General features: G+C 36.6%; 1 protein-coding gene across 36 annotated transcripts in view; it reads right to left on the bottom strand.

Annotated features, from left to right (window-relative positions):
- LOC117207745 (myosin heavy chain, muscle) overlaps positions 1 to 12,712 on the bottom strand; it is a 41,018-nt gene extending 28,306 nt beyond the window's left edge. For 6 of the 36 annotated variants that reach the window (XM_033448237.1, XM_033448235.1, XM_033448252.1 and 3 more), the window contains exons 1-8: positions 12,306 to 12,462; positions 9,506 to 9,928; positions 7,608 to 7,751; positions 6,241 to 6,397; positions 5,890 to 6,116; positions 5,588 to 5,651; positions 5,101 to 5,199; positions 4,407 to 4,510 (exon numbers count right to left, since the gene is read on the bottom strand). In XM_033448237.1, the coding sequence (XP_033304128.1) occupies positions 4,407 to 4,510; positions 5,101 to 5,199; positions 5,588 to 5,651; positions 5,890 to 6,116; positions 6,241 to 6,397; positions 7,608 to 7,751; positions 9,506 to 9,712 (1,002 nt within the window). In that variant the 5' untranslated portion in view covers positions 9,713 to 9,928; positions 12,306 to 12,462. Of the gene's footprint in view, positions 1 to 1,417; positions 1,522 to 3,293; positions 3,398 to 4,406; positions 4,511 to 5,100; positions 5,200 to 5,587; positions 5,652 to 5,889; positions 6,117 to 6,240; positions 6,398 to 7,607; positions 7,752 to 9,505; positions 9,929 to 12,305; positions 12,468 to 12,694 lie in introns of those variants that run through there. The other 30 variants (XM_033448255.1, XM_033448253.1, XM_033448240.1 and 27 more) reach the window with 15 other exon arrangements.
- Between the last annotated feature and the right edge of the window lie 900 nt (positions 12,713 to 13,612).

The raw sequence follows: 13,612 nt of genomic DNA on the forward strand, positions 1-13,612 counted from the left end.
TTCTTTCAAAGAGACTACCGAAATCAAATTCCGTGACAGAAATTCTTGAAAAATCCTTCGATAGTCCCTTAGTACAATAATATTTTCGTGCCTTAAGCCAGATTTTTGCTGCAAAGCCGATGAAAATTTAGCCATAAAAACTAAGCTGATTTACGTCGAAAAAATGAAAAAGCGAAAGCAGAGCTTGTATTATATAGTCATTTTTTTTTATCGAAGCTTGCTCTTTCGTTAAAAAAGCCCGAATAAAAAAAAAATATATATATATCGAAGAAAAATCATATCGAATAAAAATTCGAGAAAATCGATGTAAAAAGAGAAAATCTAAATGACAGACGAGAGAGAAAACGATGGAAGAAATTGGCGAAGGAAAATCGATGCGTATTCCTTTCAGTTTCCATCGCTTAGTTTACAAAGTCGCGAATCGACTCTCTCGTCGAAAGAAAAAGGATGAATCGACGCTCGATTCTCTGGTAAACATTTTTTGGAGAAAATTTCTGAAGAGATTCGATTCATTCGGATTCGCTATATTCGTTACCCATTCCGACTTCGGGTTTATTCCGTGACTGAAACTGCAAACGAACGCTGCTCTGAGGCACTCCGTGTCACCGACATTTCTCCAACCGTCGAGAATTTCCATCTCGAGGCCGTCTCAGTTGTTAGGAAAAACCAAGAACAAGGCAAATGGTGGATTTGTTAAATCTATCAGGGTTACAACCGAATAAACTACTAAAGAAATTCTCTTTTATCGACGTAACGATATTTGGAAGAACAGTTTAAATACAACTGATACGCAGTAGGTATTCGCGTTTCCGCAAAACCTAGACGATATTCTGTCGAAATAGTTTAAAATATCGTCTCGAAAGGGTTAAGGGGGGGGGGGCAGACGATCGATTTCGATAGTAACATTTCGCACGTATGTACAATATACATACATACGTAGGTACGTCCGGGTTCAAAATTAGATTCGTAAACTCTTAGAGAATAGGTAGAAGGCAATTGGATAGTCCGGGATCAATTCTTATATACATGGAATCTCAGTTGCGAATAGTAACGAAAAGTTCTAGCTTATCTTTCCTTTTTTCTCCGTGTTTTAAGATTATAACTTAAAAATTGAAATTTTGCCGATTTTTCGCTCGAAATATCGAAATGTTGAACATGTATGAAACATCTATGAAAAGATAAAAAGCGCGTTAACGCGAATATTATGTTTGACAAGATTCGAAATTTCGTAGATTTCATTCGAATCAAGTGAATCATTTATTCGTTACTATTTATCCATTTTATAGATATGACAAAGAGAAAGATTTAAAAAGAAGGTATATACTACACGTGGAAATGTAAAAGACTGTACACGGAAGTACACAGAGAGAAGGTAGAGAAAAGTATGGATTCACGAATCCATTTCTCCGGGACTTACGTCCGTCAAAGTACATTCTTCACCGTCGTCGACGTTGGGGATTGTGATTTTTCCTTGAGACACGTTGACATAGTCGTATATGTTGTCGGATAAAAGACACATGTCTGCGAAGCAGTTTGAAAACAAATAAATCATGATATAATCGGTCTTTGGTTTGAAATTATTCGAAGTTCGTAAATCCTAAATGATTCGAAAAATCTTTCAATTTGATCTCTTTTAACGATTAGAAAGATCAGAGTTTTGCATTGGGCGCTATTCTCGTTCGATGATTGAATAATTTCTTAGATAATTTCTTCTCGATAGATTAAGGAAGAATTGGCTGATCAACGAAGACCACGGTTGCTATCTCTGGTAGTTGTTTCGGGTTTTGTTGCGGATGTGCGAAAAATGTGTTGGCGCAATAAGAAAGAAAGATGCTGATCGGGGAGCGGGTGGACCCTGGGGGCTGGTTTTCGCTTTACCTCGAGTGGAAATGTTTCGAATGAAAGTATTCCTCCCCCAATCTCCCCGCACCCCGATTGCGGCGGCAGGAAGCTTTCGCAGGCGGGGCGCGAGGGGGTGATAAAAACCTCGGCCCAACTTTTCCATCACCTTGCCTCGTTTATTACTACGACTTTCAATTCGAAAAAAGCATTCCTCTTTCGCGATTGGAAAAATTCAAACAATAACATTTTGGCAAAGCGATTCGAAAAGTTCGCCAAGATCTTTTAGACACCGTGGGGTTGGACTTACGTCCGTCTCTTCCATGTCCGCGGCGTCGTTGACTCCCGGAATTCTGGTCTTACCCTGGCTAATGTACCAATAGTCCCCGATCCGGTTGCTCAGCAGGGTTAATTCTGCATTATTTTGTACAATGTTCAAGCTGCCTGCTTTACGAGCGTTGTATCGTTGACACTACTGCTTGCAATCGCTCTCGATTGTGCAATTTCTCTTTTTAATCTTTCAAAGTTATACATTTTTTTCTACTTTTTAATCGTTACTGTACGATTTGACTGACAAAATATCATGAGCAATTGCAAGATGCGCATGAGAGAGAGAGAGAGAGAGAGGATAGAAAATGAATGAAAACATGTGCCAAATGATTTGCAATAGGCTGAAAGAAGAAGAGCAATAGAGAGAAGAAAGAAGAAACAAAAATATAGGAACAACGATAAAGAGAAAGAGAGAGAGAGAGAGAGAAAGAGAAAGACAGAACAGAACATAGAAATAAGAGAAATTAAAAGCAAAAACAATGTTCTTCTGTTGTTGCCGTTCTTGCCGGTAATATTATTATGTGTGCTGTTAAAAAGAATATGAATTAGTTACATTTTAATAAGAAATGATGTGCTGAAAGAAACAGACAGAGAAAGAGATAGAGACAGAAAGAGAGGAAGAATATACGACAAACAGTGATAAATCTCATCACATATACTAAATTATTACGGAAACCAAAGACGATAACACGAAGCTTGATGAGTTGTTTCGCTTCTGTAGAAAGAATAGATTGCTAGTAAGGTAGTATATAAAGTAGTACATATAGGGAGGAATTTAGTGGCAATTTTCAAGATGAAACTATTCACGTTTTAGCTATATAATACCTACTAATGAAATTTTTTAAGCATCAGTTCTCTTCTTTAGATTATTCTTTGAATTTAGAAAAAGAGAGAGAAAAAAAAAGAACACAAAATATCATAAAACCTGTACCTGTATGCTTTGGATAATTATCAAAGCAAAAGCCTATTTTGTCCCTTAAAAAAATTAAAAGTTAATTTTAAGATCAATCGATAGTTGCAAATGTCCAATGTGTATGTCTGTTTCATAGCTTTATGTAACGTGAACTTTTCGATCTCGAAAATCGCGAAGAAGAGTGCTTGACCGGTCAAAGGGAAGCACTTACATCGGTGATTAATAGTTCCTCGCCATCATCGAGGCCAGGAATAGTCGTCTTCCCTTGTGAGACAAAGTAGTAGTCATGGATGTTGTTGGACAGCAGCAACATTTCTATAGGTGACCAAAAAAGAACAGAAACAAACATGCAGGTATTAACTACAAGTGAGGGTGCCATGTTTCCTGGTGGCTTTCCTTCGAAATGCATCTACAAGGGCTGGTTTATACATAAACTTGTATCGAAAGAGAACGATTTTGTCAAAAAAATAATCGCCCAGTAAGTCGTCTGGAATTGTTAACTCGAACAACTTGCCCTATAGCAGTTGTTTCGGGGAGCTTATTTCCTAAATTGTCTCTCCGTATATACAGACGTTCACGTAGTACGTATATCTTATTTATATACATACATGTACAGTATATTTCACGCGTAACAAGTACTTATGAGGATAAATCTACTAAAACCGAACGATTTTCAATGATACATAGCTTTCGTTCTATTTCCGTATTCGTTCTATTTACGGTCAATTAGGACAATTTAGGAGATCTCGATTCTAATATTAATTTTCATTAATAAGTAATCACAAGAGTAAGAGTAGCGTGCGGCATATTTCTTTGAAATACCGCATAATGTTTTCGTTTAGCACGACTCCTTTTCAACATTTCTCCGTTGACATTGCAACTACAGATTTCGGCGAGTCCTGTACTTTAAAAGGACGTTATCGAAAATAACTCAAGGATTACTAACTGAGAGAAATACAAAGGTTGCGATCGACGATAATTTCATACGTGATCGAATGGACGAGTACAATTGAAAAATTGGAGTGAAATGAGTACAGATCGAATAAGAGAGATATACGCCACCTTAGTATTTCTCTTTTCCAGAAGATATATAGGAGACGTTACAATAAGTCGCATTATCCATCCTAGTACTACAAACAGCGAACAGTCAAAGAAACTCAAGAGAAAGGGCTGTTTGGGAAAAGAAAATCGAAACAGAAATAACAACAACAGAAGCCTTAAAGAGTATTGGCATCTAGTGTAGCAAATAGGTAGGACAAAAGGTAGCAAGGGAGACAGAAAGTGAAAGATGCCTATAGCCCTGGCATAATTGTCAGGTTCTTACGTCGGTCAAAGTACACTCCTCGCCGTCGTCGACATTTGGAATCGTAGTCTTGCCTTGAGAGACGAAGTAGTACTCGTGGATGTCATTCGAGAGGCAGCACATTTCTATATAGAACGAGGATCAAAGAAGTAAGAAAATCTGACAGAATGAAAAAAGTAGATCCAGGATAGTTGGTATACCGTTGGTTCAACCGACTATATATCAAATACTTTCGATTCCGAGACAGTTCTGCTACAACCTGACGCTTTCTCTAGCTTCGAGTTTCTAGTTTAAAAACTAGAGTTTTTCTTTCTATTGGGAAATAAGGGCAGGAGAGAATAGGACAGTTTCTGAAACGATTTTTATCTGTGAACGATATTAAAGATATATCGCTAACATAAAATTCCGTAAATCGTTTCGCTTGGTCTTCGTTGGAAGTTTTCAAATTTTCCTATCTCGTATTTGTCCAATTTTATCTATCGGACTATCACCCTAATATGCATATGCTCACAGGCACAAAATACATAATCTGAATAAAAGTTTCCGAAATAGGATCGACGATGACCGTCTTTCGTCCTAAAAACGATCTTCGATGCACCAAGTGAGTTGCTGTATTAAAAAGTCTCATCTGTTACTAAATATAGCAATAGAATAACGTACAATAATATGTTTCTGCATATTTATAATCTCTCAATTATGGACTGAATAATCTTACCCTTCAAACCGGGGACCGAGCCTGACATCATTTGGTAGAAGATGTGATAAGAACGTTCAAGAGCCTGTTGAGAGATGACACGAGCTTTCTCCAATAGATCTGTACACAGAAAAATAGATTTATTTGTAATCATAGAAGATAAAGAATTGCTTTTACGGAAATTTAAACGAGTTGATAATTGCGTTTGTAATTGCGTTTGTCATTCGGAAATATCGTTCGTGGTGCAATCGTCTCTATATGGTATGCATGATGCAAATTGCGATAAGATAAAACCAAACGTACGTGCAACGATTATATTACTTAAAAAAAGCGATAATGGATCGAAGCCAACTACGTTTCTATCGAAATTAAACTATTTATACATACTTATATGTATAGATTTATTACAAAAAAGATCGATCCAACTCTCTATCCTATTTATCGCGAGAAGAACCCCGATAGCAATTGACGTATGTACATATATGGAAAATTTCAAGTAAAAACTTACAGGTCTCGATATCGGCACCAGCCAATTTTCCAGTGGGGCCAAAGTGAATACGGATGAATTTACCCTATTCGATAAGAGGAAAGCCTTTTTTAAATTTGTCTTTAATCGAAGATAATAGATATAACGTTATTCAACTTATTATTCGAGCCTTATGCATCGTTATATTTCTTTTTTATACGATTAATTGCGATTAAATGCAAATGTAAAAATTGAAAATTTATATATAGCTTCTAATAATTTGTTAATAATTTGTATATTATTGTTGTGTCTGATATCGAAAGGAAAAATAAAGAGAGACTTACGAAACGCGAGGAGTTGTCATTACGGACGGTTTTAGCATTACCGAACGCTTCCAAGACAGGATTGGTTTGCACCACCTGATCTTCCAGGGAACCTTTCTTCTGGGAAGTGTCGTCGGCTTTCTTAGTCGAGGCACCGACAGTGGCGAAATACGCGATTACTTTCTTCGTGTTCTCAGTTTTTCCGGCACCAGATTCGCCGGTAATCAACATGGATTGATTTTCACTGTCTGTGAAAGGAAACGAATTACAGTTACACGGATGAAATTTGCTAACACCATTTTTTAGCGCTTATTTCGGCATACTTTGAGACCCCATCAGTAGTGATAGCGCAACAGTTCGAGTAATACTTACTGGTAAGCATATTGACGTAGGCTCCATCAGAAATGGCAAAAATGTGCGGTGGCACTTCGTTACGTCTTTTGCCTCGATAAAGTTTGGCGCATCTATGAGTATATACGGGAAATCTTTTGTAGGGATTGATAGCTACACAGAAGAGGCCAGAGTACGTCTGAAAATAACAATCGAACATTGTACGAAAATAGGTTTCATCCGTTCGAATTTGATAAATCGTCAAAAAAACAACGTTTTTCATATAATAAAATATAATAAAGAAAACGACCATGTTTATCGACCATTTCCTTTAGTCAAAATTTCTTTCACAATTTTAAATCACACAGGGCTTTGTAAGAAACAGCATTTAAGTTGAATAAACTCGGTCTATTCGTAAACCGAGCAAAAGTCGTATTTTACATAATTTAGAAATCGGTGTTTGATTCTTTACGCATACATACACATATGCGTCCATCGATATATATATTCGTATATGCAAGTAAAACTATACTACATTTTTTAATAAATATCGCGCTTTAACCAATTTTATACTTTAATTTTGTCAGTTTCAAAATTCACAACTACATTCAGAACAACTTTATATGTACATTTAAAAAAATATTTAACAACACTGATTTTAACACTATCATCGATATAATTGTTAATAAAAGAGTTTTGTTTTAGAATAAAAACTCGAATGAGATTTTTATTCCATCTATAAGTAACTCGTGTTTAGAGACGAGAACTGTGTCGTATATATATATATAGGTACACGTTTGTTTTATTATCTCTGGATATAAAGGAAACAATTTGCATAAAGAACGATCATAAAGAAGAATCGATAAATTCGATTGGCCTCTTTTTAGCAATTTTTTTGAAAACAAAGAAGGAAGCAGCAATGCGTCGCTACACGTATAAGTGTTTTATCAGACGACGTTTGTCAAACGATGCTGCGTATGACGAAGGTGATCATGCATTTGGAAGAAAGTACAATACTCGGAAATTCGAAGGTTCGTGCGTATTGCCAGCATGATGGATAACCAAACGAATTGGAAAACTTCAATGTATTTTTAGCGTGACATTTTAGTCCATCGAAATACCTGTAACCGATGTCTTCAGCTTCTAACATGCAGTTTCATCCGAATCATAGTTCGGGGTAAAGTTCTTCAAGAAGAAGATAAAGAAGAGGAAGAACTCGGAGGAAAAACGTGGTGGCACGTCCAGGTGCTTTATCCAACGTTTTCGAAGTTCGAGCAACAAATGTTTCCATTTACGGAAAGCGAAGGAAGGCAAAAATGAAGAAACCAAAAAAAAAAAAAAAGGAAATGTAGATACGATGCCACGAAAAACAGCAAAGGGGAATCTCTCCGAGGATGAAATAATCTTACGTAGATGAGTTTGGCGTAATAACGTTGTTTCAAATTGTGGAGGACCGAAGCATCGTTGAGGTAAGTTAAATTCGACATATCCTCGGCTTTTTCATATTTCGGTGGATTTACTTGCTGCAGCTGGTCCTTTTTGAAGTCCTTGCTCTAATTTAATGAGAAAAAAGATATTTCGATTAGCGAAAGTAGAAGAAATTGAACTTACGTAAATTAAGTTGCTGTAGTAACGTTGTTTCAAATTGTGTAACACGGACGCCTCGTTCAGAAATGTCAAATCAGCCATATCCTCGGATTTCTCGTATTTCGGCGGATTCACTTGTGCCAATTGGTCCTTGCGGAATTGTTTCGTCTGTACGGGCATTGCTTTTTTGTGTAAATATTTCATTCTAATCTGCTTTATCGTACGATTCGACCGTTTCAAACTTATCACGGATATTCGACGATATCGTCACGTTATTTGGAAAATGTTTCAATTAATTAATCGCACAAAACGGTAATGCTTGTCATTTCATTATTTTAATTACGAAACTCTATTCTAATGAATCATTATAACTATGTAATTAAACGATAAACCCATATTTCTTCGCTAAAATTGTTTTTAAATTTTAGTACCTTGTATCTATTCTACAAGAAAATAAAAGAAGAGCAGTATTTTTATCACGAATAACTATCATTAAGAATTGAGGGAATATTATTACGAAATAACTGGTAATTTGCTCGCATTAATGATCGATATGCCGAATACTTTTGTAAAAGCAAACAGTTGGTAGTTTCCATGAAATTCTTCTCGGATCAACTCGTGTTTAATCGAATAAATCATTTTAAACGAACGTTAGATTAAAATATTTTACATCGGTTTCAAGATATATAAATGTATTTTTAGTTACTGTTTTAATATATCGAGAATTCAATTTGAGTAAAGGTTTCATATATCCCCTGATTCTATCTCTTCCGATAAATATATTAATACCTCTCTCTCTCTCTCTCTCTCTCTCTCTTTCGTTTTCGATGCTCTAAAAATATATCGACCCGCGTTTCGTGAAGTGACGTTTCAATTTATTATTACCAATGGTAGCGAGGATGCTAACAATAGCATTTCAGCATTGGTTGACGAAGAGAAGGTAGGGTTTGCTGAACCATTATGTAATCCAACATGTAGAAGCGAGGCATTTTGTACATCACTGTGTCCCGAGCCGAACAAAAATAACCGCTACCGCCGAAATCACGGAGAACACAACTAAAAAATCTAAGAGAGAGAGAGAGAGAGAGAGAGAGAAAGAGACCATATGTATATATACATATATAGGTACATACATGATATGAATATTGCACACTTCTCCCTATTTATATCGAGCTTGAAAACTTCCGGTAGTAATCTCGATTCGTGATAAATTGTTAAAATTTTACACGTACACGTACCATGTACACGTTTTCCGATACGTCTGTCTTGATTTATAAAGGTTTTGATTTTAATAAATTTGGATGTCGGAACGTTAAATGATAGTAAACGCTTAACAGCTACCGAGCGGTTTTTACCTCTGCCAAAAATAGCGTTTCGACGGAGTCTGATACGATGAACCTCTACTATTTTGGTTTCTTTTTACACGTAGGAAGCATTGGCTTCTACCCTGCCATACATACTACAATTCTATCCGATTTAGGCGATAGAGGAAAAGACACGAAACAAGAAAATATTTACTTTGTTCTTCCTTTCCTACTTGGTAATCCGCGAATCGTTGTTTCACAAAATTAAAAATGTTTTAACAAGTTCGTAATAAAAAATGTATCGACTACTGTATCGAACTTGCAGTGGAATTGGATATTTTCTGTCGGATCAATTTAAAGCGAGGAAAGGTGAGAAATACGAGAGATGTAAAACTAAAAGGTGAAAGGTAAATTACCTCGCCGCCAGGTAACGTGACGGAAACGATATCACCCTTGGTTGCTTTGATTTCACCAAGAACATAGCCTTCCTTCTCATCCGGCACCCAGCACGCCTTTTTCGCATCGTATGGTTTCGTCTGGTCGATTCTCTTCTGCTCGAGGGAGACAAAGAGGTACGGGGTTGGATCAGGATCCTCTCCTTCTTGTGGCTTCGGCTTCGGCATCTTCGATTATTTCCTTTCTATTTGAATAATTTACTTCTCTACTTCTATCCTCCTCTCGCTCCCAGGAAGGTCTACGTGCCTTTTACGTCGTTGTTTTCCCACGTATCGCACGGTGGGAAGAAACTTCCTTGTTACTTCGTTTCTTCGCTCTTATTCTCGATCCTCGGAGAATTCGGCGGCGGACGGACTACTTCTGGCGGCACGATCTGGGCGGCCCTATTTTACAAACAATCAGTCCCGTCAGTTATTATTAATTTACTTCCACGAGGACTTCTTCGTCTTCCTTGTGAATTGTTATCTACAGAAGCAAAATATGATATACGATACACGATACACGGTACACAGTACACAATACACAATACACGATACACGATATACGATATACGATACACCATACATCATACACGACACATCGATATTATCAGTAATTGCTCTATTATAGTAAATGTTAATAGCTTTTTATTCTTTATTCTCTCTGTTCTCTATTCTTTTCAGTTTGATTTTTCACGCGAAATTATGTTTGCAATAAAAACAAACTACCAAGTGGAAATTTTCCGAAAATTTTTATATAGAGATATAGAAATATAGAAGATTTAGTTATCAGAATGTAGAAACAATTTCGAAATATGTAAATATTTTTTCTCGTCTGGCAGTCATATGAAAATTTCATTTTGCTAGTATTATTCTTTCGAATGATAGATAAATCGATTCTTTACACTTTATACGATATTATCTGCAGGTCTGAAAGTTCTTTCTTTTTTTGAAATTATTACAATAAGACTGAAATATAATATAATAACGAAGAAATGTAAAGATACTGCCAGTTAACATAAATAACCCATGCAATTCGATACAGAGAACATTTGACAATATGGTTAGTCGATGCTCGTATGAATTATATTCGAAGCCACACACATACACACATTCCCCTCTTATATATGATCAATTAGTATTATTAGTATTATTAGATTAATTGAGATATATATATGATTAATAACACGTAAATTACTATACGTTTTGTTTAAATCAAAAGTAGGTGCTATCATTGTATTATTATTATTGTTGTTGTCGTTGTTGTTGTTATTGTCATTATTATTTATTAATATTGTTAATTATTATTCGTATGAAAAACTTTTAACGGCTAGAAGACGTTGCAATTATAAGCGGGTTGCGTAACGATACTGTTCTTCGATGGTCGAAGGAAAGTCACGCAATAACGTAACGTTAAAAGGAAAGAAAAAGGGAGACTCCTGTACATACACATATATATTTCAATTTTCCACTTTTCCACTTTTTCATAATCATCTTGCTGCATAAGTTTTTACTTGAAAAGTAGATAAGCGAAATAAAGAGGTAGATGAAGAAAACCCAGAAATTTGGATATGACCGATCGTACGAAATATATCCGCATGTAGAAAAGAAGAACGGCAGAATCACGAAAATCAAATTAAAAGAGAAATAATTACATAACAAAATGCATTAGGTATTGGAAATAACTCGAGCGAAAGAAGAAAATTTGAAATAAATTCCGTTGGAAACAATTGTTTCCAGTTTCGAAATCAAAGAAATTTTGAGAAAGTCATAATTTGCATTATGTAGAAAATATTGAAATCGAATAAACGGATGAAAGAATGTTGTTGGTTAAAAATTGAGAATCAGTCGAGCCGTTGAAACAAGACACCGGGTTTCGAACCCGTCCAAAAAAAGTAACATGCTTCTGGAGCTGCATAACGGAAATAAGATGGCAGGCGCGCTACATCTTGTTCTCGGTTACGGATCATGTGTTTTCAATTTCACGCACGTTCGATAACTATGGATTTCTCTCTGATTCGATACGGCGTCAAAAAACTAAATATCGTGAGAAAAGAATTTTACCCTAAAGTACAGTAAAGAAAGCATAAAATGCGATATCAGAGATAGAGAATGAGAAATTTGTCAAAATGCGGAAGAAGAAGGAAAACCAAGTCTTGAGATGCAAACTTATTCCTTGAAATTTCTTGTAACTTGAAATTTGTACACATTGCGTCGCACTATTCAGCCTATAAAAGGCGCGCTGGCTGATCAAAGAAGAGGAGAATTAAAGAACGCTTCGTACTGTATGGGATGGTACGTATCTCTGGATGAGAAAATTGCATCGCGTTGCCTTCAGGATCCTTTCGTTAGAATACACCGTAATGTCGCACTGTTCTCCGGATATTCATCACCAATGACGTCACCGATGACCGTTCAAACTCGCGAAACTCGAAAAGTACCACTGTGTTCTGCGCTCACGGATACGTATATTATAAACGAGGAAAAATCGCGAAGAGAAAGCGAAAAATTTGAAGAAGACGGAAAAAAAATCACTGTCCTTTTGTGTTTCATTTGTCACCAAAAGAAGGACCACGCACAAAATTGTCCCTCTCTCGAAACGATATCAGTTCCTCGGTAATAAAATAAGGACTACACCTCAAGATTAACGTCAATCACACGTTCGAGACTTAAGCTCGAATATCACTAGCGAGATCTAAACTGTATCCACAGTTATTTCCCCCTTTCCACTACTAAGAGAAAAAGTAATTACTAAACGATGAATCACACTTTCCTTTTTTACCTAAAAAATCCTTCGTGAAAAAGGGTGGTTTGCAAGACTGTGGACTATAAGATCACTAGACACTGCGGGTCAGACTAGGTTGCATATTAACGAGTCCTGGCGAAATCCCCTAGGCTTCTCTCACAATCACGAGTTCGTTATACTTTTTGTTTCCTTCTTTTCTTTCCTTTTCTTTTCTTTTCTTTTCTTTTCTTTTCTTTTTCTTCAGATCGGAATTGATCTCGTTTCTTTAAAGCTCTTCTATTCGTCTTTACGATTTCTATACGTCTCCCTTTTCGCTTTTCTTTTCCATTTGCCGTTCCAAGTATCGAGCGTTAATGTTGTGTGTCGTGTAATCAAAAAGAGAAAAAAATCTAACAATCGGACGAACACCGACGTTTTGCACTTACGTTAGAGAGCCGTTCTGTCGGGGAAACGAGCGGGGGCTCCCAATATAAGCGCGTGCAACGTGATCCTAGAATATAACGAGCTCGACGATTGGTCGGTCTTCTTGACCAATAAGAAACCGCGTTAGTTCCGGGGCCAATCTACCTTTTTAGGCGGAGATGATACCAAAAGTGTGACAAGGGGTGGCCACGGAAAGCTACAACCGCCTCGATCGGCCGAGTGAGATGAAAATAGATGTCGAAACGAGACAGGGAATTACCTTCAGCGGGCTGATTTTCTGGCATGTCCATTTTTTTCCTCTCTCCTGTGCTTCAACCCTATCTTACTCTGTTTCCTCTCGACCCTGATTTTCTATCCTATACTTTGCTCAAACATCCGCCCGATATCGAATCGTTCCAACATCGAGCATCCTTCATCTTCCAATCGAGTAATCCGTAGCAGTAGATACCCAGTTTTTCATATACCGCATCAAGATCACTGGTACACGTGGAAGACGCACGTGCTCGATAATAGCTGCAGCAAACACATATAAATTACGCCGACTTCTTCGTAGTGTCCTTTTGCGCCATTATGGCTGGTTCTTTTAACAAATTTTCCTTTCTCTCACTGACCATTTCTTTCACGATTTTTTATATTTTACTATGGCATACTTGCAGCGCTTTACACTTTTACTTATTATGTAAGAATTGATACACAAAACACTAGAAATTTGTTCTTTAGAACGATCAGATACTTTCGAACGTTAAATTGTTCGTCTGTACGTCAAAACATCGTTGCATGTACATTTTCCATCTCGTTTTTCTTGATAAGCGTTTCCTCATTTTTCAACAAAACTGTCTTTCCATTTATCAAATATTTACCAATGGAAAGTACCTAATAATCTTTTTAGAAAAGCAATGCTATTTTTTATTAAGAAATTA

The sequence above is a fragment of the Bombus bifarius genome, unplaced genomic scaffold (assembly GCF_011952205.1).
Source record: "Bombus bifarius isolate JDL3187 unplaced genomic scaffold, Bbif_JDL3187 scf7180000008046, whole genome shotgun sequence".
Classification (NCBI taxonomy): Eukaryota; Metazoa; Arthropoda; class Insecta; order Hymenoptera; family Apidae; genus Bombus; species Bombus bifarius.